Source organism: Ovis aries, chromosome 19, assembly GCF_016772045.2.
Source record: "Ovis aries strain OAR_USU_Benz2616 breed Rambouillet chromosome 19, ARS-UI_Ramb_v3.0, whole genome shotgun sequence".
Classification (NCBI taxonomy): Eukaryota; Metazoa; Chordata; class Mammalia; order Artiodactyla; family Bovidae; genus Ovis; species Ovis aries.
The window spans coordinates 43,826,300-43,852,304 of NC_056072.1; the positions used below are offsets into that span (position 1 = coordinate 43,826,300).

Below are 26,005 nucleotides of genomic sequence, written 5' to 3' on the forward strand. Positions count from 1 at the left end.
CTTTAATATTTTATAAGAAAACAAAAACCCTTCTTTTTTGAAAACATAGACTGCTTCAGTGTTTATATGTGGTATATAACCTTAGAACCTGTGAAATTTTAAAAAATAAGAAAATGGGAGTCTTATATTTAACTGAGAGATAACATATGTAAAGTATAAAATGCATACCAAAGTTTAGAATCTATGTGTTTTTTACATATGTGTATACCCAGATAACCATAATATAAATTAAAATACCTTAAATTTATTGCTCCCTACAAGGTTCACTTACGTCCCTATGCAACCTGTACATCTTCCCAAAGGCACAATCGTTATTCTAACGTGTGCTGTGATAAACTAGTTTTGTCAGTTGTTGAACTTGATGTAAATAGAATCATACCATATAATTTTTTCTTTATTTTGGTCAATACAACAACCTATGATATTAATATTGTAGTTCCATTTTATTTATTATTCTTTTAATATCTGTATTAGTATTCTACTGTATCAATATACCACAATTTATTTTTATATCTAAATGAAATAATTATACTATTAATTAAGCAAACTAGTTTAATTAACATTCAAACATATACTCTAGTACTTTATCATAGGTGGTTAGTCATTTGTTTATTATTCAGTCATATTGATTGGACTAAGGGGGAAAGCAAACAGACAAGAAATAGTGATGATTCAGAAGAGAGGGTTAATCAGTTTAGTCAAGTCTAAGGTAAGAGAAACCCTAGTAAGACCGTAGGCATTGAGAGAGGGCATCAGAGGGCAGACAGACTGAAACCACAATCACAGACAACTGGCCAATCTAATCACATGGACCACAGCCTTGTCTAACTCAATGAAACTAAGCCATGCTGTGTGGGGCCACCCAAGATGGACGGGTCACGGTGGAGGGTTCTGACAGAATGTGGCCCATTGGAGAAGGGAATGGCAAACCACTTCAGTATTCTTGCCTTGAGAACCGCATGAACAGAATGGAAAGCAAAAAGATAGGACACTGAAAGATGAACTCCCCAGGTCAGTAGGTGCCCAATATGCTACTGGAGATCAGTGGAGAAATAACTCTAGAAAGAATGAAGAGACGGAGCCAAAGCAAAAACAACACCCAGTTGTGGATGTGACTGGTGATGGAAGTAAAGTCTGACGCTGTAAAGAGCAATAATACATAGGAACCTGGATTGTTAGGTCCATGAATCAAGGCAAATTGGAAGTGGTCAAACAGGAGATGGCAAGAGTGAACACTGACATTTTAGGAATCAGTGAACTAAATGGGTGAATTTAACTCAGGTGACCATTATTTCTACTACTGTGGGCAAGAATCTCTTAAAAGAAATGGACTAGCCATCATAGTCAACAAAACAGTCCGAAATGCAGTACTTGGATGCAATCTCAAAATGACAGAATGATATCTGTTCATTTCCAAGGCAAACTATTCAATATCACAGTAATCTAAGTCTATGCCCCAACCAGTAATGCTGAAGAAGCTGAAGTTGAATGGTTCTATGAAGACCTGCAAGACCTTTTAGAACTAACACCCAAAAGAGATGTCCTTACCATTATAGGGGAATGGAATGCAAAAGTAGGAAGTCAAGAAACACCTGGAGTAACAGGCAAATTTGGCCTTGGAGTACAGAATGAAGCAGGGCAAAGGTTAATAGAGTTTTGCCAAGAGAATGCACTGGTCGCAGCAAACACCCTCTTCCAACAACACAAGAGAAGACTCTACACATGGACATCACCAGATGGTCAACACCAAAATCAGATGGATTATATTCTTTGCAGCCAAAGATGGAGAAGCTCTATACAGTCAACAAAAATAAGACTGGGAACTGACTGTGGCGCAGATCGTGAACTCCTTATTGCCAAATTCAGACTTAAATCGAAGAAAGTAGGGAAAACCAGTAGACCATTCAGGTATGACCTAAATCATATCCCTTATGATTATACAGTGGAAGTGAGAAATAGATTTAAGGGACTAGATCTGATAGACAGAGTGCCTGATGAACTATGGACAGAGGTTTATGACATTGTACAGGAGACAGGGATCAAGACCATCCCCAAGAAAAAGAAATGCAAAAAAGCAAAATGGCTGTCTGAGGAGGCCTTAAAAATAGCTGTGAAAAGAAGAGAAGCAAAAAGCAAAGGAGAAAAGGAAAGATATACCCATTTGAATGCAGAGTTCTAAAGAATAGCAAGGAGAGATAAGAAAGCCATCGTCAGTGATCAGTGCAAAGAAATAGAGGAAAACAATAGAATGGGAAAGACTAGAAATCACTTCAAGAAAATTAGAGATATGAAGGGGACAATTCATGCAAAAATGGGCTCACTAAAGGACAGAAATGGTATGGACCTGACAGAAACAGAAGATATTAAGAGGTGGAAAGAATACACAGAAGAACTGTACAAAAAAGATCTTCACAACCCAGATAATCACGATGGTGTGATCACTCACCTAGAGCCAGACATCCTGGAGTGTGAAGTCAAGTGGGCCTTACGAAGCATCACTACAAACAAAGCTAGTGGAGGTGATGGAATTCCAGTTAAGCTATTTCAAATCCTGAAAGATGATTCTGTGAAAGTGCTGCACTCAATATGCCAGCAAATTTGGAAAACTCAGCAGTGGCCACAAGACTGGAAAAGGTCAGTTTTCATTCCAATCCCAAAGAAAGGCAATGCCAAAGAATGCTCAAACTATCATACAGTTGCACTCATCTCACACGCTAGTAAAGTAATGCTCAAAATTCTCCAAGCCAGGCTTCAGCAATACATGAATTGAGAACTTCCAGATGTTCAAACTGGTTTTAGAAAAGGCAGAGGAACCAGAGATCAAATTGCCAACACTGGGTGGAACATTGAAAAAGCAAGAGAATTCCAGAAAAACATCTGTTTCTGCTTTATTAACTATGGCAAAGCCTTTGACTATGTGGATCACAATAAACTGTGGAAAATTCTGAAAGAGATGGGAATACAGACCACCTGACCCGCCTCTTGAGAAATTGTATGCAGGTCAGGAAGCAACAGTTAGAACTGGACATGGAACAACAGACTGGTTCCAAATCAGAAAAGGAATACGTCAAGGCTATATATTGTCACCTTGCTTATTTAACTTGTATGCAGAATACATCATGAGAAACGCTGGGCTGGAAGAAACACAAGCTGGAATCAAGATTGTCGGCAGAAATATCAGTAACCTCAGATATGCAAATGACACCACCCTTATGGCAGAAAGTGATGAAGAACTAAAGAGCCTCTTGATGAAAGTGAAAGAGGAGAGTGAAAAAGTTGGCTTAAAGCTCAACATTCAGAAAACGAAGATCATGGCATCCAGTCCCATTACTTCATGGCAAATAGATGGGGAAACAGTGGAAACAGTGGCTGACTTTAATTTTGGGGCTCCAAAATCACTGCAGATAGTGACTGCAGCCATGAAATTAAAAGATGCTTACTCCTTGGAAAGAAAATTATGACCAACCTAGACAGTATATTATAAAGCAGATATATTATTTTGTCAACAGAGGTCCGTCTAGTCAAGGCTACAGTTTTTCCATTAGTCATGTATGGATGTGGGAGTTGGACTATAAAGAAAGCTCATTGCTGAAGAATTGATGCTTTTGAACTGTGGTGTTGGAGAAGACTCTTGAGAGTCCCTTGGACTGCAAGGAGATTCAACCAGTCCATCCTAAAGGAGATCAGTCTTGGGTGTTCATTGGAAGGACTGATGTTGAAGCTGAAACTCCAATATTCTGGCTACCTGATGTGAACAACTGACTCATTTGAAAAGATCCTGATGCTGGGAAAGATTGAAGGCAGGAGAAGGGGACAACAGAGGATGAGATGATTGGATGGCATCACCGACTCAATGGACATGAGTTTGCATAAACTCCGGAAGTTGGTGATAGACAGGGAGGCCTGGTGTGCTGCAGTCCATGGGGTTGCAAAGCCAGACACAACTGAGTGACTGAACTGAACTGAAGGGTTCAGAGCCTGGCGGAAGGATTGTTTCATATCAGATGAGAGGGGAGCAGGAAAGGGGAATGTGTGGCTTTAATAGTGGAAATTTTGAAGGCAAATTATTTTTTCCTCGATGTCCTAATGGAGTGATTTATTAGGATTCCATCTCACAAGGCAGTGGGTGGATGGCAGGGACTCCAAGCCCCTAACAAACCGTTTGCATGTGGAGCATGCCAACAGCGCACCTGGTCAAGGGCAGACATGGTGCTATAGAGGCGACCTGAACACAGAACCTGGGGCAAGTAAGGAGGCTGGGGTGATGGATCGGTAAAGAGGGGCCTAGTCTCCCCAACCCTCGTAGGCAGAGGAGGAAAAATAAGACTCATACTTTTCGTAAAACGCCCATTTGCTGGGTACTTTCTTTCTCCTTATCTTGAAAAATAACACGGGGGAAAAAAGTCTCAGAAGAAAAGAAAGGAATGAAACCGTAAGAAGGGGAGAGATGGGAGGCCAGGGGGAGCCTGACCACGGCAGGGCTAGGGCGTCTGCCCCCTGCGCCTCAGCCTCCTCCCTTCTTGGCCCGGGGCCAGGCTCCCAAAGCCCCACCGGTGGGTCCCTGAGAGAAGGTGCGGGGCCTCGGCGAGGTCTCCGGGGGCCAGAGGAAAGAGGCGCACAGGCCTCCTGCTGGGTTCAGTTTGGGTTTGGGCCCAGCGAGCGGGGACGCCAGCTGTGCGGTCTATCTGGGTTCAGCCCCCACGGGTCTGGGCCCCAGCAGAGGCCGGCAGTCCCAGGTGCAGCTCATGGGTTTGATGCGCTCCCGCTGCTCCCAGAAATGCGGGAAGGAGGGCCGTGCGAGGGCGTCTGGGTGCCCGCAGTGCGTCATGGCCTCGTATGGACAGGCGGGTGGCCGTCGGGGGCGTCTGTCCGTCTGGTAGCCCTTTCCAGCCGCCGGGCAACGTCCTTCAGGGATGGATTCTTGGGTAAGACACTTGCCCGGAAGAGTAGATTTCCCAGAGAAGGATCTCGAAACGCCACACGTCTGACTCGGTGGAGAACTTGCTGTCAGGGCCTCGGGGGCCTCCTTCTGGACCGGCAGCTTGCGGGTGCCCTGGGTGCTGGAGGCCTCCTCGGTGAGGCCGGAGCGCTGACCTGGGCCACATGGTCCCTCGGACACCAGCACCTCCAGGTGTCCCACGGCCTCGCTGACGTCTAGGAAGAGCTCGAGGAGATAGTCTCCTCCCAGTACCGACTGAGCCCTCGCAGGTAGTCCCCCAGGGCCCCTCAGCCGTGTTCTCGGCTAAGATGTAGACCCGCCTTCCTCCTCTCCGGTCAGGCCTAGGAGCTGCACCAGGTGTACGCTGAAGTTGCGTCAGGACCCAGGCTTCAGCCCGGAAGGCCCGGACAGGAGCTTCATTCTTAACGGCGACTCTGTTCGTTCCCTCGGTAGTTGCCCAGCATCACGCCTCCAAACTCTCCGTTCCCAGTGGTCTGCACTAGCTTCAGCCCCTTCCTGTTCAGCGCCTCGGTGCCCTCCGTGACGTCTGGCCTGTCCCTCTGATCTGAGGTGCAATGCTCCTCCAGCTGCCTGAGGTCCATTTAGGTGCTGAGCTTGCTGGCTTGGTCCAGGATGCGGTGGCATCCCCGGGGCTAGCTGGTGGTCTCCCGCACCAGGACAGGCCTGTCTGGTGGGCACAGCGGCTGCTCTGCCTGCTCCGCGTGGTCTGGCCGTGGAACCAGGCCGTGAAGCTGAGTTCCATGCGCCTTCACGCCCTCCGGCTCCTGGTCGTGGTTGGCTGGGGCGATGCCCTTGTGGCTCACCTTGTTCTTGGCTTTGTACCAGCTGGGGTCCTTGGTGACGGCCACTTGGTGAGCACGTCTTCTTTGCCGAAGGGAGGGTCTTTCTTGGTAGGGCAGTGAAAGTTGTACTTGGTAATATAGTCTGCATAGGAGGGCCAGGCGACCTGAGTTGCTGACATCTTCTCATTAGATCTGGCGTGCCCCCAGTCACAGGAAGGAGGACCTATCACTTGGTACCATGAGAGCGCTGCCGTCCCGGCCCCCTCACTGCGGGCAGCACCAGTGGCCTGCGGAACCGTCCATGGTGTGGGGAGGGGCCCAGGGGTCCTGGGGGCTGCGGTACAAAGAAGTCTGTGTGCGACAGAAAGGGGAGGAGAGACAGCCAGCCAGAGGCAGGGGCATGGCTCTGCGCCTGGGTACAGGAGGGAAGAGAGTTGCGGGGGTGGGGACGGGGGTTGGGAGGGAGCTCGGGGTAGTAAACAATGTAGCTGGGCCGGAAACCACAGTAGTTCCACTTGGGGACTTCGCGCTGGCAGCCCAGGGCCGCCCCCGGCCTCTGGATGGGGGCCAAGAGGTCTCGGCGGCCATAGGCTGGCTGGGGTGGGCGAGACAGGAAGCCCGGGTGTGGCCCGGACACCGCGGCAACCTGAATTGCCGACGTCTTGGAAGATTTGACAAATCCTTTGGACGATTTATTTTTTTCTTTGTGAAGCGGTAGACCGTGGTTGTTTGTACACTCGAGAAAGGGAAAGATTTAAATTAGCCATCAAGGAAAATGGAAAAGAGAGCTGCCTAGGAAAAGGAAGAAACATATATGGGTGTTATGGATAACCCGATGGACTTAAGACCATGAATTTTAAGCTTAGTGCTGAGGTCTGCCTCTGTGAGATTTTCTCTACCAATCTAAGCACTTTAGATGTAGGTGTAGTTCAGGTTGCTAGACTGGAAATACAGAAAGACTTTAAGTATATTGACAGGAGAATGCTAGAAATGCTGGACCATAGAACAGAAGCTACCTAATGAAAGAAGTGAAAACAACAGGGGAATGAAAACCTCTGAAAATAAAGAGCAAATTTAGTAGGAGTCAAGGGGTGAGAGAGCTGTATAGATAGGAGACATTATTAAAAGTTAATGACAATTACAAATGTGGAAGCCAAGGAGATTGAGAAAATAGAATAGCTTTAATAATAATGAATAAGATGGTTATTTGGCAGAAAAGACACAGTTGATAAATTCAGTTTTTTACATATTTGATTAAAGAGGAATGTTTTAGATTAAAAGAGACCCAGAGGAGACTGCAAATCCAATGCACGGTCCTTGATTGAATTTTGGTCTGAATAAATCATTTGAAAAGACATTCCTGATACAACTGAGAATATTTGAGTATTGGCTGAGTATTAGATGATATTGAGGAATTATTGGTAATTGTATTAGATGTGATAATGTTATTGTGGCTATACAGGAAAGTCCTTATTTTAAAAGATTAATATTGGCTTATATTTGGATGTGAAATGCCATGATATTTGTAATGATCTTTAAAATACTTTTTAAAAAGACAAAGCAAATATGGCAAAATGTTACCATTGGTTAACCCTAGAAGATGAGTATATGAATATTCATAGTATTCTCTATTTTTTCTATTTCTCTTTTTTATTAATAAAAAATCTTACAACTATAGAATCTGTAGTATTTCATCTAATTTTTAATAACAAAAACTGACATTAGTATAGGATTTTATAGTTTTTTCAATATATCATGTAGTTCCCGTCTCCCCTCCTTATATGAGAGAAGACAGAGCTAGACTTAGATTTTAGATTTAAGATTTTTCTGGCTTCCATCCTAAGACTTATCCTATTATATCCTAGGAGATACTTTAATAAATAGAATAAACTTCTATCTGAGACGTTTGAGATTTTTTAAAATAAACTTTTCAAAAATCGTTGCCTTCAGCTTTGCCTTATGAGTGGAGAAATCATTCAGATGTCCCCTCAAATGAGCCTCATCTTTGAAACAATGGACCTTTCCCAGGCTTCAGTAAGTTCATAATTTATTATAATAGTAGTTTATCCATTTGTTCACTGAGTCATGTCTTTTTTCCTGTATTGTTTGTTTCTTTATTAAATCTTAAATTATTGGAGTATAGTTGATTTACAGTGTTGTGTTAGTTTCAGGAATAAGTCATTTTTATTATGTGTCAGAAAGTGAGTTAGGCACAAAAAATACAAAGATGAATAAGACAGTGTATGCTCATTTAGAGAGGATGAGAAGCATGCTAATATATTATATATATATATATATAGCCTGATATAGAGGTACATGTTAGTGCTCTAAGAATATGGAGGGGGCAAGTGCCCAAGCGAGGAATGGGTAGAGAGAGGACGTGGGAAAATGTTTGAGTGTTTGATCTGGTTTTGAGGGGTAAGGCTTCTCTGTGCAGACTGGCTGGAGCTTGGCACTCCAAATCATGACAAGATGTCTTGAAGAGACTTGGAGCCATGACATATCTGGGGATCTGTAGCTGCAGATAGTTTCATCTAGTGTATATGATGCTATAGAGGAAGACAGGAGCCAGATCATGAAGGACCTTATAAGTGGTGCAAAGAATTCTTTAATAACTACCAGATTGGAAAATGAAAGCTTGTCTTTTTTCCTCTAGCCTGCCACTGTAAGCCGCTGTGGCATGATTTATTTGGAGCCCTCACAGTTGGGATGGAAACCACTTGTGTCTTCATGGTTGAATTCACTGAAAGGACCTCTACAGGAACCAGATCACCAAGCTCTTCTGAGAGGACTTTTTGACTGGTTAATACAGCCCACTTTAAAGCTCCGTAAGAAAAGATGCAAGGTAACATTATAATTCTCTTATCTACTCTAATTTCTTTACTTTCCATTCAACTCAACTAAGTTTAAAGTCAGGATGGTAGGATAAATAAATCTTTTCTACTTAGACATATAATATCCATTTTAAAAAAAATCAAAAGACTTATTATGAACATCCATGATTCATATGCAGTTGTAAGAAAAAATACAGAGAGATCCCACATACACTTCACCTGATTTTCCCCCATGGCAACATTTTGCAAGATGGTATTATAGTATCACAACAAGGATATTGATATTGATAACATCTACTGATCTTATTTACATTTCCCTAGTTATCCTTGTACTCATGTGTCTCTGTGTGTGTATGTGTCTGTATTCACGTGCATGCATTTATCCATCAGCATTTACTTGTTTTTAATTTTAATATGTATGCTTAAAGTGTACAAGATGATTTGATATACATACATGTAGTGAAATGAATGGGCTTCTCTGGTGGCTCAGCTGGTAAAGAATCTGCCTGTAATTCAGGAGACCCTGGTTTGATTCCTGGATTGGGAAGATCCCCTGGAGAAGGGAATGGCTACCCACTCTAGTATTCTTGCCTGGAGAGTGAAATGATTGTCACAGTCAGGATAATTACCATATCTCCTCAGATAGTTAACACATTTATGTGTCTGTGTGTGTGATGAGAGCCCCTAAATCTACTCTGTTAGCAAATCTTCAGTATTGATACATACTGTACAGTATTACTAACTGTAGTTATCATGCTGTACATTAGATCTCTAGACTTATTCATCCTGCATGACTGTAACTTTGTACTGTTCGCTCATTTCCCCATTTCTCCCACCTCCTCCCCACTTGTAACCTCTGTTTTACTCTGCTTCTTTTTATGTATTCAGCTTTTAGATCATGCATATAAGTGAGATCATGCAGTTTTTTCCTTTCTGTATCTGGCTTATTTCTCTTAGCGTAATGTCCTCAAGTTTTGTCTATGTTGTTGCAAATGGCAGGATTTTCTTTTTTATGAATGAATATTATTCCATTATATATCTACCACAGTATCTTTATCCATTCATCTGCCAGTGGACAGTTAGGTGTTTCCATATCTTGGCTGTTGTAGATAATGCTTCAGTGAATATGAGAGCACAGATATCTCCTTGAGGTACTTATTTTATTTCCTTTGAGTGTATACCTAGAACAGGGATTGCTGGATCATATGGTAGTTCTATTTTTAGTGTTTTGAGGCCCCTCCATACCTTTGCACTAATAATGACTGGATTCATTTACCTTCTCACAGCCAGTGTGCAAGGGTTGTTTTTCTCCACATTCTTACCAACTCTAGTTATGTTTCATCTTTCTGATAATATCCATCCTAACAGGAGTGAGGTGATATATCATTGTGGTTTTGATTTGCATTTCCTTAATGATTAGTGAGGTTAACTGACTTTTCATATACCTGTAGACCATTAGTATGTTGTCTTTAGTTTCAATATGACTTCTTTCCAGATCACTTGTTTTATTTTCTCCTAACTTAATATACAGGTAGACTGTATTTTTGATAAATGTTTGTTGAAGAATTGTTGAAGAATTATAAACTTCATTTCTACTATCTCTAGAGCACTGTTTATTCTCTTACTAATTTTCATTTCTCAGAATAAGAATATGTTTCACACAATTGTGTAATGTATTATGCTAGACTAAAATATTTGAGAGATTTTTTTATCATGGCTGCAATTTAAATTCTTTAGCTTTTATAGAGACTGTGAAAGGTATGTTTTTTTAAGTGAAACACTTATTTTCTTTTACTATATATATAAGATGAATGTAAAGTATCTTATTCTTTTCACTTTGAAGGAACTGATTCCAACAAGCGATAGCAATGTGGTTGTCTCTCTCACACGCCTCTTTGAAGTCCTGCTCTGTAACGTGGTGGAGAACGATCCTACCAGCAAGCATATTCGTGTTTGGATTATGGTTGGTTTTATATTTATTGTGTTTTTTTTTTTTTGCATGTTTATGCTTTTTTTTTTTTTAATTTTAGTTTTTTATTTTTTAAATTTTAAAATCTTTAATTCTTACATGCATTCCCAAACATGAACCCCCTCCCACCTCCCTCCTCATAACAACTTTCTGGGTCATCCCCATGCACCAGCCCCATGATAGTATACATGTTAGAATGTCATTCTCCCAAATCATCCCACCCTCTCCCTCTCCCTCTGAGTCCAAAAGTCCGTTATACACATCTGTGTCTCTTTCCCTGTCTTGCATACAGGGTCGTCATTGCCATCTTCCTAAATTCCATATATATGTGTTAGTATACTGTATTGGTGTTTTTCTTTCTGGCTGACTTCACTCTGTATAATCGGCTCCAGTTTCATCCATCTCATCAGAACTGATTCAAATGAATTCTTTTTAACGGCTGAGTAATACTCCATTGTGTATATGTACCACAGCTTTCTTATCCATTCATCTGCTGATGGACATCTAGGTTGTTTCCATGTCCTGGCTATGATAAACAGTGCTGCGATGAACATTGGGGTACATGTGTCTCTTTCAATTCTGGTTTCCTCGGTGTATGCCCAGAAGCGGGATTGCTGGGTCATAAGGTAGTTCTATTTGCAATTTTTAAGGAATCTCCACACCGTTCTCCATAGTGGCTGTACTAGTTTGCATTCCCACCAACAGTGTAGGAGGGTTCCTTTTCTCCACACCCTCTCCAGCATTTATTGCTTGCAGATTTTTGGATCGCAGCCATTCTGACTGGTGTGAAGTGGTACCTCATTGTGGTTTTGATTTGCATTTCTCTAATAATGAGTGATGTTGAGCATCTTTTCATGTGTTTGTTAGCCATCCGTATGTCTTCTTTGGAGAAATGTCTATTTAGTTCTTTGGCCCATTTTTGATTGGGTCGTTTATTTTCTGGAATTGAGCTGCAGAAGTTGCTTGTATATTTTTGAGATTAGTTGTTTGTCAGTTGCTTCATTTGCTATTATTTTCTCCCATTCAGAAGGCTGTCTTTTCACCTTGCTTATAGTTTCCTTTGTTGTGCAGAAGCTTTTAATTTTAATTAGATCCCATTTGTTTATTTTTGCTTTTATTTCCAGAATTCTGGGAGGTGGATCATAGAGGATCCTGCTGTGATTTATGTCTGAGAGTGTTTTGCCTATGTTCTCCTCTAGGAGTTTTATAGTTTCTGATCTTACATTTAGATCTTTAATCCATTTTGAGTTTATTTTTGTGTGCGGTGTTAGAAAGTGATCTAGTTTCATTCTTTTACAAGTGGTTGACCAGTTTTCCCAGCACCACTTGTTAAAGAGATTGTCTTTACTCCATTGTATATTCTTGCCTCCTTTGTCAAAGATAAGGTGTCCATATGTGTGTGGATTTATCTCTGGGCTTTCTATTTTGTTCCATTGATCTATATGTCTGTCTTTGTGCCAGTACCATACTGTCTTGATGACTGTGGCTTTGTAGTAGAGCCTGAAGTCAGGCAAGTTGATTCCTCCAGTTCCATTCTTCTTTCTCAAGATTGCTTTGGCTATTCGAGGTTTTTGTATTTCCATACAAATCTTGAAATTATTTGTTCTAGTTCTGTGAAAAATGTGGCTGGTAGCTTGATAGGGATTGCATTGAATTTGTAAATTGCTTTGGGTAGTATACTCATTTTCACTATATTGATTCTTCCAATCCATGAACATGGTATATTTCTCCATCTATTAGTGTCCTCTTTGATTTCTTTCATCAGTGTTTTATAGTTTCTATATACAGGTCTTTAGTTTCTTTAGGTAGATATATTCCTAAGTATTTTATTCTTTTCGTTGCAATGGTGAATGGAATTGTTTCCTTAATTTCTTTTTCTACTTTCTCATTATTCGTGTATAGGAATGCAAGGGATTTCTGTGTGTTGATTTTATATCCTGCAACTTTACTATATTCATTGATTAGCTCTAGTAATTTTCTGGTGGAGTCTTTAGGGTTTTCCATGTAGAGGATCATGTCATCTGCAAACAGTGAGAGTTTTACTTCTTCTTTTCCAATTTGGATTCCTTTTATTTCTTTTTCTGCTCTGATTGCTGATCTCTGATGAACATAGATGCAAAAATCCTCAACAAAATTCTTCAATATCCGCAAATCAATCAATGTAATTCACCACATTAACAAAATGAACATACCTCAACATAATAAAAGCTATCTATGACAAACCCACAGCAAACATTATCCTCAATGGTGAAAAAATTGAAAGCATTTCCCCTAAAGTCAGGAACAAGACAAGGGTGTCCACTTTCACCGCTACTATTGTGTTTTTTAAGTTATAGAATAAAAGGTGCCTCTGAGCAAATGTTGCTTGTCTTGAGAAAGACATTACAAGACCCAGAGCTATTTTTTGATAAGCACCAAAAGAGTATCAGAAGACATTAAAGTTGCCCTGATCTGGTATTCTAATTTATAAGACAATTTAGAGAAAGTAAAATATGTCAGAATAAATCAAAATGCCCTATTATTTATGAAAGATCATGATTTGATAAACAATAGAGTGACTTAATATTAAACCAATATGGACTTTAGGTGAATTGATCTTTTCTCAATGTTAAGCCAGAGTGTAAGCCATAACAAAGTGACTGTGAAAGACTAGGAGCAGGCATCCAACCAGCTGGGTGGTGCATTGCAGGCAGAATCCAGAGAGCATACAGGTAGGAAGGAGTCAGTGGTCCAGGTTAGTTAATGGCTAGAGATCAGAGGATGGCAGAGAATCAGGCTCTCAGGGACCCAAGTAAAGGAAGGACGTGTTCTGTTCTCTGCCCTGGTCTATGCTACTTTCCTGTCCGCCACCTACCCTCAGATTCCTTAACCTCCTCTATGCAATCTATCTGCTCTTCGACCCTGTGATAATAGCGGTTCCCTCTCATTGTTTTCCCTTTACTTTGTTGCCACAGAAAATTTTCTCTTGAAATGTATTTGATAGACTTTTCTATCTAGATAAGGCATGTACCTAGAGCAAAAATCAAGACAAAAGTAGGTTTTCCATCCATTACAGTCCCCCAGCCACCCTCCAGGCAGCCACCGTTACCAGTGCCTCATGTAGCCTGCTAGAGATATTTGATACATATCCACTTTCACAGTGGCTCAGATGGTGATAGTCTGCCTGCAGTGCAAGAAACCCAGGTTTGATCCCTGGGTTAGGAAGACCCCCGGGAGAAGGGAATGGCTATCCACTCCAGCATTCTTGCCTGGAGAATTCCATGAACAGAGGAGCCTGGTGGGCTACAGTCCATGGGGTCACAAAGAGTCAGACACGACTGCGACTAACACACACACCCACTATTTTATGCATGTTAACATACTATGCATACTGATTTGCATTTTTTCTCACTATGTATTTTGGAGATCTTTCCATATTAGTATTGTGGTACCTTTTTTTCCCTAAACAGCTATACATATTCCAGTGTATGTAGCTTATTCCAGTTAAGTTGATCTCTATTTGAGTTGCTTCAGATATTTTGCTACCACAAACAGTGCTGCAGTAAATATTCTTGTACATTTTAACCAGCAAGAATATATTTGAAGATAAACCCACTAAAAGAGAAACCCCTAAGTTATTTGGCATGAGCATTTTAAATTTAGACACATATTGCCAGAGGAATGATTTTTTTATGTGACTGGGATGTGCTCCATTCCACATTATTTGTAAATCTGATCTTTTCCAAGTAGGTTAACTAGAACTCAATATTTTAAATTTTAATCTGTTAAAAATCTCGTTTAAATAATTAGTTTAAATTAAACTTTTTCCTTTTTAAACCAACAGGCTTGCTTTATATTTTCTTTAATTTGGTCCATTGGAGGAAGCTGTGATACAGATGGTCGCATTGTTTTTGATATTTACATACGAATGGTCATAATGGGAAAAGATGAAAACAACCCAATACCTGAATCTGTGGGTAAATGGGAATGCAACTTTGATGAAAAAGGCCTAGTCTATGACTACATGTATGAGGTATGAGGTATGATTTAAGATGCTTGTTATGATAAACCATAGGACACAAAGTCTGAGATCAGTGGTCAAAACTGGGTTCCCGTCCTAAAGTTACTCTGACTCCTCCCTCTCTTTCGTTTCTCCTCCTATAACTTCTGGGCTTCCCTGGTGGCTCAGAGAGTAAAGAATCTGCCTGCAATGCAGGAGACCTGGGTTCGATTCCTGGGTTGGGAAGATCCCCTGGAGAAGGAAATGGCAACCCACTCCAGTATTCTTGCCTGGAGAATCCCATGGACAGAGGAGCCTGGTGGGCTACAGTACATGGGGTCGCAAAGACTCGACACGACTGAGCGATTAGCACACTAACTGATAACTTGTGTACAGTATAGATCCACTTGCTTGAAGAATATTTTATAATTTCAGATATACGTTAAATCTGTTTTCTCTAATTTAAAAAAGAAGTCACAAAAATATTCTTTTAAACAGCAAGCATTTATATAATCATTGATTCATGCAGATTTTACTTCACAAAGCCATAAGGTCTGGATAGAGCCTTATTACAATTTTACCTGAATCTTAAAGTCTATAGGTAAAAAAGCAAACCTAGAAAGGCTACTGACTAGCACAGCCAGGACTTGAACCCAAGTCTCCCGATTGCCAGTGCAGAAAGGTCTCTCTAAAACCGTGCTAACACAGAATTTTAAGAGCAAGACCAGAAAGACAGTTCCATTCATATTAGTCACATTGAGAAGTCAATAAAATAACATCTAAAACTAAAAAATCAGGAGATGATAGCCCAAGCATATTCTTTAAGAGTTGAAGGTAAAAAAAAAAAGTTGAAGGTAAATATCAAAATATCTAGCTGAAAGAGGCAAAGGTAAGTTGCTGTTGGAGAGGAGAAAATGAGTGGGAAACTGCTCTTTTTCCTTAACCTTGTAAACTTGGATTCTAAAATATGTACATATATAGTTTTATGATAAAAATAAAAGATAAAACCTCAGAAATTAAGAACATGAATTACTAAAGAATCATTCATGCAAACTTGCAAAATTATCATAATCCAGACACAAACCATATACATATACAATTTGTTAGAAAATATTTAAAAATTCTTAGATGCTCGCCATAGTCCTGGAATGGGGTCCAAGAGATCTCCTTCTTTGCCAAGTGTTAACTCTTTTGTTACTTGATGAAAGGTGAGAAGTCGGTGAGAGACATTTAGGATCTCCAGGGAAGTGCAGGACAACCTGGAGAGGAAGATATCTGAGTGGGGGAGGGTGGATTCCCTAATCAGGATCACTCAGGGTGTTAAGACAGCAGATCTTCAGCCCATGGTTCAGAAGAAGTTCAATAATGTATCAATCAGTTCAGCCTTTCGAATATATCCTGGCTGAATATCAGCCTGGATCAATATGCCAAACAGAATAATTTTAGAGAAACAAATATAATAAGTTTATTTGATATTTTGTTTCTCTTGAGATTATTGCCTATTTGCTTTAAAATATGAAAACATCAAGCCAAAGTCCTATTAACTGTAACTTCAGCCACATCAGAGTGGCTCTCAAATAAATTCTTGATATATGCACAAGGACATCTTCAAGGCATTTTGGAAAAATTAGAGTGTTAAGAGGACATAGAGGCAAAAATATCTGAAATTTTATATATGTTGAATTTGTGATAACTAGGTTTCATTAAGTTCTTCAGGTTATCGTTGAAAAGGAAAACTAAAACTAAATGTGTATTTCTTACATTGGTTGGTGGAATCATGGGTGCATGTCAGTCTGCTTCATGAATTAAATACATTGTATACATTATTTCAGATGAATCTAATATTTCACAATAAAAAGCAGGAAAAGACTAAATACAGTTTTAAAAAGCGTATATGATAATTATGTTAAAAAGAGCCTGTTAGATAGCAAGTGCATGGTTGTAATATTTTAAAACTTATGTTCTCTTATAGTTGAAACACCGAGGTCGCTGGGTCCACTGGAATGAACTAATTAAAAGTACTAGTTTAGGAAATAAACGTGTCAAGATTCAAGATATCATTGTCCCTACCATGGATACAATTAGATATACATTTCTAATGGATTTGAGTATTACCTATGCAAAGTAAGAAACTGTTATAACATGCATTTTAAATATTGCAGTACCTTTCCGGTAGGATCATAGGATTTTTTAAGTGAACTTCAGAATCCATTTTCAGATAACTAAGACACTGAGCCACCCACTAACATTTCCGTAGTGACATCTGATACTCTTCAGTCCCTCAGTCGTGTCCGACTCTTTGCGACCCCATGAATTGCAGCACGCCAGGCCTCCCTGTCCATCACCAACTCCCGGAGTTCACTCAAATTCACGTCCATCAAGTCAGTGATGCCATCCAGCCATCTCATCCTCTGTCGTCCCCTTCTCCTCCTGCCCCCAATCCCTCCCAGCATCAGAGTCTTTTCCAATGAGTCAACTCTTCGCATGAGGTGACCAAAGTACTGGAGTTTCAGCTTTAGCATCATTCCTTCCAAAGAACACCCAGGACTGATCTTCTTTAGAATGGACTGGTTGGATCTCCTTGCAGTCCAAGGGACTCTCAAGAGTCTTCTCCAACACCACAGTTCAAAAGCATCAATTCTTCGGTGCTCAGCTTTCTTCACAGTCCAACTCTCACATCCATACATGACTACTGGAAAACCATAGCCTTGACTAGACGGACCTTTGTTCGCAAAGTAATGTCTCTGCTTTTGAATATGCTATCTAGGTTGGTCATAACTTTCCTTCCAAGGAGTACAGAAAACTAAGATCATGGCATCTGGTCCCATCACTTCATGGGAAATAGATGGGGAAACAGTGGAAACAGTGTCAAATTTTTACTTTAGTATGTCTCAAACAGGAGTTCTCCAGGTTTCTGTGAACATAAACTCAGGAGTTTTTTCGCTTTAAATTAGTTCAGACTACTCAAAAATGAGAAAACGTTCTTGAAGCTATTAGAATAGAGAGTTCCTTAGAGTTTGCTTTTAGATGGGTATTTTCAGTTAGTAACACTGACTTGATTCAAAAATGCTATTGGCGGGTAGATACAGCTGTTACTTTTTAGAATTCATTGCCATTTACTTTCTTACAGAAACCTTGTGGTACTGAGATAATTGCACAACAGCTTCAACCTCTCTCTTTGTCATCATCCTAATATTCCATCTTCACCTGTATCTCTATCTAAAAAGTACAAATATAGCACTTTCTGAGGAGGCAAACACTGGCTTTATTTATTTTTTCTGAAAAGTTAAGCATGTGACTACTTGTTTTAGCATGTAACAATGTTACATCTGTCCATTAATAGTGAGTTACTATTTAAGTTTTGAAAGTAGGCAAAAATGTGTGCTAGTTGTTACTTTTATCAGTCTTTTATGAAATGACAATGATAAATTAAAATGCGAGTTTTTGGGTGAAGATGATTTGATTATTATTTATGTTTTCAACTAACTCCAGTCTTCTCTAGTTGAAATGTGTTCTGACTTTTTCTCCTTCTGATGATATGTTCACTGTTTCATTAAGGCCACTACTTTTTGTGGGTCCAACGGGTACAGGAAAATCAGTGTATGTGAAGGATAAGCTGATGAATCACTTGGAAAAAAACTTGTACTTTCCTTTTTATGTTAATTTCTCTGCACGGACCAGTGCCAACCAGGTTCAGGTTAGTTAAAAGTTGGAAATATGGATCTATCATTTAAAATGTTTTTACTTATTTGATTAGCATTTAAAGCTGTATTTTTTTCTTTGTAAACAGAGTGGTAGTTTTAAAATTTTTTATTGGTATATAGTTGATTAATGATGTGTTAATTTCAGGTGTACAGCAAGGTGAATAATAAAACATATTTTAGTAAATCTTCTATGAATTTAAATAAAACCTCAGATATTTTATTTTTGGCTTTAAAGTAATTTTTAAAAATTAAATTTTAAGGACAAATTTCAAGAGAATATTTTTGCAGTAATACTGAATTGTTGAGCTTTGTCAGCCTTTTTTCCTCCCCAAGCCCAAGAAGCAACAGTTGATTTCTTAACTGGAGAAGTATGAAGTAAGAAGAGGGAGGGAGGGAGGGAGAGAGGTTTCTAACTTGTTCTTTCAATACTCTCCCAGATGGTACTTAGAGGCATTTGCTGCTTACTGAAGTTCTGTCAGTGAAAGATCTTTCAAACTATAGATTTTTTATTGTGTGACCCACCTTTTGCTCCTAGAGGTGCCAAGATGGAAGTACTGCATGCAATCTTTTCTAATTACCATTTTTATCTTCCATTTCTAGAATTATATCTATCCATTCTCTTCTGACCTGTGGGGCTCATTTCCTTTGTTATAAGCTTATACAGTTCTCTAATTTCAAAATACTGCAAGTTTAGTGCTTTTAAATATTAAGTTAAAGTTAATAGATATGTTGGGGTATCTGTGGCTGAAAAAGTTTTGTGTGTGTGTGTGTGTACAATGTAAATATATAAATAGGTGTGTACATAACAATTCTAAGCACATAAAAGGGTTTCAATATATGCTCTTTGGATTATGTTGAATATGAAGTTTCATATAACCCTAAAAATGAATAAATTTACGTGAATAACCTGGTAATGCTTGACATTATTGCCTTACATAATTAGACTGTTAATTTTTTTCTGGTGTTAAGTATGGCTTTAAATATACTATACTTTCTACTTTATGTTTTAGAACATTATTATGGCTAGACTGGATAAAAGACGCAAAGGAGTTTTTGGACCACCTATGGGAAAGAAATGTATAATTTTTATAGATGACATGAATATGCCTGCATTGGAGAAATATGGAGCTCAACCTCCTATTGAATTATTACGACAATTTTTTGACTGTGGGAATTGGTAAGTATTTACCTGAAGTCTTAAGTAGCCATGTTGAGGTAACTTCTTGTTCTGTTTTTCTGTTTTTATTTTTTCACATCAAAATAATACATTTTTGTAAATTACTTAATGGGAGAAAATGGTTGTTCAGATTTTCTTATATGGAAAATTTTGGAATACCTTCCTATACTTTTTTATATCATGGAAGAATAATCCACAGGTATATTTATTTAATAATATATTAGTTCTTACCCTTTTAAGCTACTACTTTCAGTTATTAAAAATAATTTCCCAATTATATCTTTTACTATCACCCAGCACTGAGAATTTATGGATAGTCTCCCACCTAAACAAACAACCAGCACCCTATGTTTCCACCATTTAAAATTCCTTATATTATCTATGATTATTTGGGACTACCATATCTTTGAGATGGCTTGGTTTTGACAGCAATTTCATGAATAACTCTTCCACTCCTTCCACCCTATTTTACAATGTGTTGGATTAGTTTCCAACACATATGACATTGTATATTTTAGTTAGGATTAATAATTCTACATTTCCTCCTATTAAAATATTTCCCTAATCCCTAATATGCTATGATTTTTATCTCAAGGCAAGGATAGATTCCTTATGAAACTAAATCATATTTTGGGATTATGTATTTTTTTGTTATTGCATGCCCTGGAATCTTGCTTTCAGGAGATAACAACTGTTAATAGTGTATTCTCTATTCTTCTGAGGTTTTTTTCCTATATAAATATATGCTTATTTAAAAAAAGACCCATGTTGCACATAATATTTTATAACTTATTTGCACTTAATATATTTAACTATATTATTTATATGTTTCATTCACTTATCCATATTATTGGGCTTCCCTAGTAGCTCAGATGGTAAAGCATCTGCCTGCAATGCAGGAGACCCAGGTTCGACCCCTGGGTTGGGAAAATCCCCTGGAGAAGGAAATGACAACCCACCCCAGCATTCTTGCCTGGAGAATTCCATGGACAGAGGAGCCTGGTGGCCTATGGTTTATGGAGTCACAAAGAGTCAGACACGACTGAGCGACTAACACACACAAGCATCCATATTATTTGTTTATCTCATTTATTTTATTGGCTTTTAATGCTATTTAGTTTTGTGAATCTTACTATAATTTATTTAACCAGTCCCTATTGACAGTTATTAGAGTTGTCAAAAACCAGGTCATATTTTCATACTTTCTATGGTGCTTTTAGAATAAAGACTGGCTGTATAAATTTCTCCCACCATTACCCCCCTTTTTTGCAAGAACTTCAGTGTTAAAGGACTTTATGATCTATTTGAAATAGGCACCTTTTCACTCTGAAAAGTTCCAACTAAATTGAGTCATTTTTATATCCTTTTTTATATTCCCGAATGGGTATCTTTTTATGTAACAAAAATGTATAGGTTCTCTTTATATATCCTTCTGTGCTCTGAAGATAAGGTTTGAGATGAGAAAAAAAAATCAGAACTTAGCTGTAAGTAGAGTAAGTATATTGCTTATTGTCTAAATAAGGACATTTCTGAGAGTAAAGGGAGGCTGTTAATAGTTACTACAGGACAGGCGCAAACAAGAATTTTCTAAGACAAAGTGGGACATATAGTCATCTTGCCTATAACTGGCTACAAAAAAGATTGATCTCTCATCCATACTTCTGGATTTGGAGTGTAAGACACAAAGCAGAGAGTTAAATGGAAAGAAGAATTGGACAAAAGAAAGGCAAGAACAAGAGGAAGGGACATTCTAGAGACCCAGAAGCTGGACAGCGTTTTCAGTGTCAGTGAAAGGAAAAGCAGAGTGCTGCTTTAAAACAAGTTTTCTCCACAGATTGTTGGTTGCCTGAGGTGGGGCGGAGCAAAATAGGGAAAGGGGGTCAAGTAAGTCAGGGGGTGCAATGTACATCATGTTGACTATAGTTTAGTAATACTGCACCACATATTTGAAAATAGCTCAGAGGAAGAATTGTGAAAGTTATCACAGGAAAAAAAAATATTTGTAACTGTGTCTGGTGACAAATGTTAACTGGACTTATTGTGGTAGTATATGCAAGTATCAAATCATTATGTAGTGCACGGAAACTAATGTTATATCAGTTATACCTCAGTAAAAAAAAGAAGTAAAAATGATAGGAATCCTTACAAAAAAGCTTCTGTTTTTTACTCCAAGCAATATCTAATCTTCCTTTTAGAAAAGCTAAAATCAGATACAGTTTCAAAGGAGCTCTACTTTTCAGTCCATCTTGTTGGCTTTATTACTGACTGTTTTGGGATTTTTATGTGCTTTCAAGGTATGACCTGAAGGACACAAGTAAAATCACGTTGGTTGACATACAGCTGATTGCTGCCATGGGCCCTCCAGGTGGTGGAAGAAATCCAGTTACTCCCCGTTTTATTCGGCATTTCAACATCTGCACCATTAATAGTTTCAGTGATGAAACTATGGTCCGAATCTTCTCATCAATTGTAGCATTCTACCTTAGGACTCGTGACTTTCCTCCTGAGTACTTTTTAGTTGGAAACCAGATTGTCAGTGGGACTATGGAGGTGAGCAAAGAATGCAGAACAAAGTCTTTAATATTACATATATCTGCATTTGATTGTTCGGGTTTTGTATTTTTTTCTTTTCCCCGCTAGCCATCTACTTTTTGTCTTCACTGTCAGAGAAGCTGTCAGGAAGGTTTGAAAACAGGAAGATTGTAGGCTTTGAAATTGGGAAATCTAGCTGGATTTGAGTCTTGACTGCTATTTGTTAGCTATCTAGCTTTGTGCAAGCAACTTAACCTTAGTTTTTTAATCACTAAAATGGGAGCTAATATCTATTTCACAAAGGTTGTTATAAGGAAATCATACAGAACCAGTATCTGTCACATTGTAGATGTTGCCTTAATTGTTGGGTTCCTACTCTAGTATTTATTAAATTTCCCTTCTCTCTCTCTTTCTTCATGTTTATATATATATATATATATATATATATATATATATATATAAAAAGAAACTTAAGCAGCTTATGAATACCTTATTTTTGCCAGACTGAATAACCTAGCAGTGGAAGTGAGGGAAAAAAAGGTGGGACACAAGGGTGGGACTAGAAAACGAGACTGTCCATATGGCCAAAGAGTAGCCCTTAACTTACTCAATGTATGTTACCTGCCTCTGCTCAGAGACCAGCCTCATAGCTGATGGTAAAAGGGGAAAAATGTATTTAAGGTAGTTTAGTGATAATCTCATTGAACTAGGCTTTCTGGAGGTTGAGATCACTGCAACCAGAAGCAAAAAGCCCCCGAGAATCAATCCATCAGTTCCAAAAGCATTGGGTCTTTCTAAAGTTCTTCTGCCCCTGTTCTGGTGGAATAGTGTGTTGTTAAAATAGAGAAACTAAAATAGCAAAGAGATAGTCCATTGCAATTACTATGCTTTATTCTGATACAGAAAAATGCTTCTCTTTACAAAATATATTTATTTCTATTTATAAAATATGATATTTGTATTATGTATTTATATATCCTGGAAAGAGAAGGGAGTTGGTTAGGCAGAATAGAATACAGAAAGGATCCTCTGGGTTTTTTTTCTGTCTTTGATACACTTGATAACACCTACCATGTGTGGAGATTAAGGGCGGGAAATGAATTAGAGAAGATATAAATTAGATAAATTTATAAATTAAAAAATAAATATTTTTCTATATTATCAAAGGTTTAATTTATCTTTCTTCAAGAGAATGATAAGCTTAATGAATTCAGCATGTAGTAAAAATATACTTCATTTTGATATTATAGCCAATTAAGATAGAAGGAAGAGAAGGGAGAGAGAAGGGAAGGGAGAGAATATGTTGATGTGAAGTCAGTGGTGGTCAAAGAAAATTGTTTCATCATCTTGTTCATTTCGAATGTTTCAGAATACATTGTCTGATTTCACTTTCTACTGAAGTTTTTGTTCAGTGTTTAATCCCAGGTCATTCACCTTTAAATGGAACAACTATGATTACTGGGAAATAAAAGCATTGTCACTTTTTGGGCATGGATGGAATCAGATGATATTAAGTTCCCCCAACTTTATAATTCCTGGTCAAGTGCTGTAAAGCAAAATAAATAGACATATGCTATGCTAGACTCAGAACTATACAATATAATATATAAGCCAATATAATCTGATGGGATAAATAAAATATTTTATATAATATACTCTTTGTTACAGCATATTATCTTCTTGACTTTATAGTACAGTGTTGTTGGCTTTGCTGATTATAAGCATTTGACTTTTTGCTTTGTTGCTTTTTTTATATTCAGATATATAAACAATCTATGGAAAATCTTTTGCCCACTCCCACAAAATCTCACTACACTTTCAACTTGCGCGATTTTTCACGTGTCATCCAGGGCTGTTTGCTCATTGAAAGAGATGCTGTGGAGGGCAAGCACACTATGATCCGTCTGTTTGTGCATGAGGTTCTCCGAGTGTTTTATGATCGCCTCATTAACGACAGTGACCGATTCTGGCTGTTCACTTTAACCAAAAATGTTGTAAAGGACCATTTTAAAGAATCATTTGACAGTATCTTTTCACATTTGAGGAAAGGGAATGCACCAGTGAGTATATTTACTGTTTAAAAACAAGTTAAAACAGTCTAATAGGAATTATTACAGTCAACTTATCTTTAGAAGAATGCTATTACTCCTTCATGATCATATTCTTTTTAACGTTCGTCATAGATCAACGTTTAGCTTGAGAAGATTTGATTTCAGAATAGTTATATATATAACATAGAAGTTATATGTTAGGGATTGAATGATAATAGTAGATACAAAGTGCTTAGCATGGTGACTATCCCTTAGTAACTACTCACTTTTCCAGCTTCCAGTGTGGGGGGGAGGGGGAAGCTTATATGATAGAAAAAAGCTCTTTTCATTTCCTCAGGATATAATGTAGTTTCGAGTGTTAATTATACAACTATATTAGTTATTACCCGAATGTTTAGAAGAATTGTTTATTTTAGAAAAAGTTTTAACTTTTGTAATTTGTTGATTTCCATTTTCTAGATATCTGAAGAGGAGCTAAGAAATCTCATGTTTGGTGACTATTTGAACCCTGACCTTGAAGGAGATGACAGAGTTTATATTGAAATTCCAAATATTCTTCATTTTAGTGACGTTGTAGACCAATGTTTAGATGAGTATAATCAAACTCACAAAACAAGAATGAATCTTGTCGTTTTTAGGTACTGTGTTTGGTTTTGATGCTTAAAATTACTATTTGTAAAATTTTATTGTGAAATGTTTAGGATGTAAAAAAAGATTTTTTAATTTGAATTTATTTGAATATTTATTTAAAATCTCTAGCAATTTATTTGAAATCTCTTGTGTAGCCAGCCCTCCCTCACTGCCTTCCCGTTGTTGCTTGCAGGGGTAAAAAGAAACTCATGTGTTTCTTTAGATTTTTACTACATGTGTGTGTTCCTAAGGGCTTCCCAGGTTGCTCAGTGGTAAAGAATCCACTTACCAATGCAGGAAGCACAAGTTCAATCCCTGGGTTGGGAAGGTCCCCTGGAGGAGGAAATGGCAACCCTCTCCAGTATTCTTGCCTGGAGAATCCCATGGACAGAGGAGCCTGGCAGGCTACAGCCCATGGAGTCACAAAGAGTCGGACAGTTAGTGACTGAGCATGCCCACACGTATGTTCCTAAACATACAGGCAGTCTTATTTTGCATGTTTAAAAATCATATAAGTGGTATCATTCTGTGCATATTCCTTTGCAAGTTGGTTTATTCCAGACTGTGAAATTCACAAAAAAACAAAGTTTTACTACTGTATTGCATTCCACTGTATAATTTTAACACAGTGGAATCATTCTTCTGAGATAGACTTCTGTTTCAGATACTAAGTACTGTAAACTAGGTAACTTCTAGATTTGTAATTATGAAAAAGGTTTGAATATTCGTGTCTCCTTGGTTACATGTGTAGGCTATATTCTTAGAAGTGGAATTATTATGTCATGATATGTTAGCATCTTCTACTTTACTAAGTTTTGCCAAAGTCTCTTCAGAAATTATCATTGTGTTTTAGAACGTCCATTGTTTCCCACCCTTGCCAACACTTAGGATTGCCAGATTTGGTTAGTTTTGTCAGTATCACACTGTGTCTTTATTTTAATTTCCCTGATTACTAGTGTGTGGATACCTTTTCTGTATGTATATAACTGACTTTTTAGTTCTCACATAGAAATCCTAGTATTAAAATGTTGAATACATTTTTTCTTTTCCTTTTACCCTGCTTGTGATATCTTAGTTCCCTGACCAGGGATTGAACCCTGGCCCTTGGCAGTGAAAATCTAGAGTCCTAACTAGTGGACCACCAGGGAATTTCTGAAGAAATCTTTTAAATAAAAATAATATACTCCAGTACAAATAGTTAACAATTTCATTTTATTTTATTTTTTTTCTTTTCTTTTTTTTTAATTTTATTTTTGTAACTTACATATATTATATTTCCTGAATTTGTACTTCAAATAGTTTTCCTTTACATCAAATGGTCGAATTGTAACTGCCTTTGAAATACCACACTTATTCATGATTACGTCTTTAAAATTGAGATAGAAAC

The 26,005-nt window shown here is 38.3% G+C and overlaps 1 protein-coding gene, 1 non-coding gene and 1 pseudogene across 3 annotated transcripts in view; 2 read left to right on the top strand and 1 right to left on the bottom strand.

The window, feature by feature from the left end:
• DNAH12 (dynein axonemal heavy chain 12) overlaps nt 1–26,005 on the top strand; it is a 173,590-nt gene that overhangs the window by 74,658 nt on the left and 72,927 nt on the right. For both annotated transcript variants that reach the window (XM_060402345.1, XM_012099851.5), the window contains exons 33-42: nt 7,693–7,776; nt 8,399–8,587; nt 10,420–10,539; nt 14,369–14,557; nt 16,497–16,648; nt 18,083–18,221; nt 19,239–19,405; nt 21,700–21,955; nt 23,698–23,997; nt 24,448–24,626. In XM_060402345.1, the coding sequence (XP_060258328.1) occupies nt 7,693–7,776; nt 8,399–8,587; nt 10,420–10,539; nt 14,369–14,557; nt 16,497–16,648; nt 18,083–18,221; nt 19,239–19,405; nt 21,700–21,955; nt 23,698–23,997; nt 24,448–24,626 (1,775 nt within the window). The remainder of the gene's footprint in view (nt 1–7,692; nt 7,777–8,398; nt 8,588–10,419; nt 10,540–14,368; nt 14,558–16,496; nt 16,649–18,082; nt 18,222–19,238; nt 19,406–21,699; nt 21,956–23,697; nt 23,998–24,447; nt 24,627–26,005) is intronic.
• LOC105603505 (tyrosine-protein kinase CSK-like) lies at nt 4,692–5,921 on the bottom strand (annotated as a pseudogene).
• TRNAC-GCA (transfer RNA cysteine (anticodon GCA)) lies at nt 20,263–20,334 on the top strand. The gene has a single exon. It is a non-coding gene; the product is annotated as a tRNA-Cys (tRNA).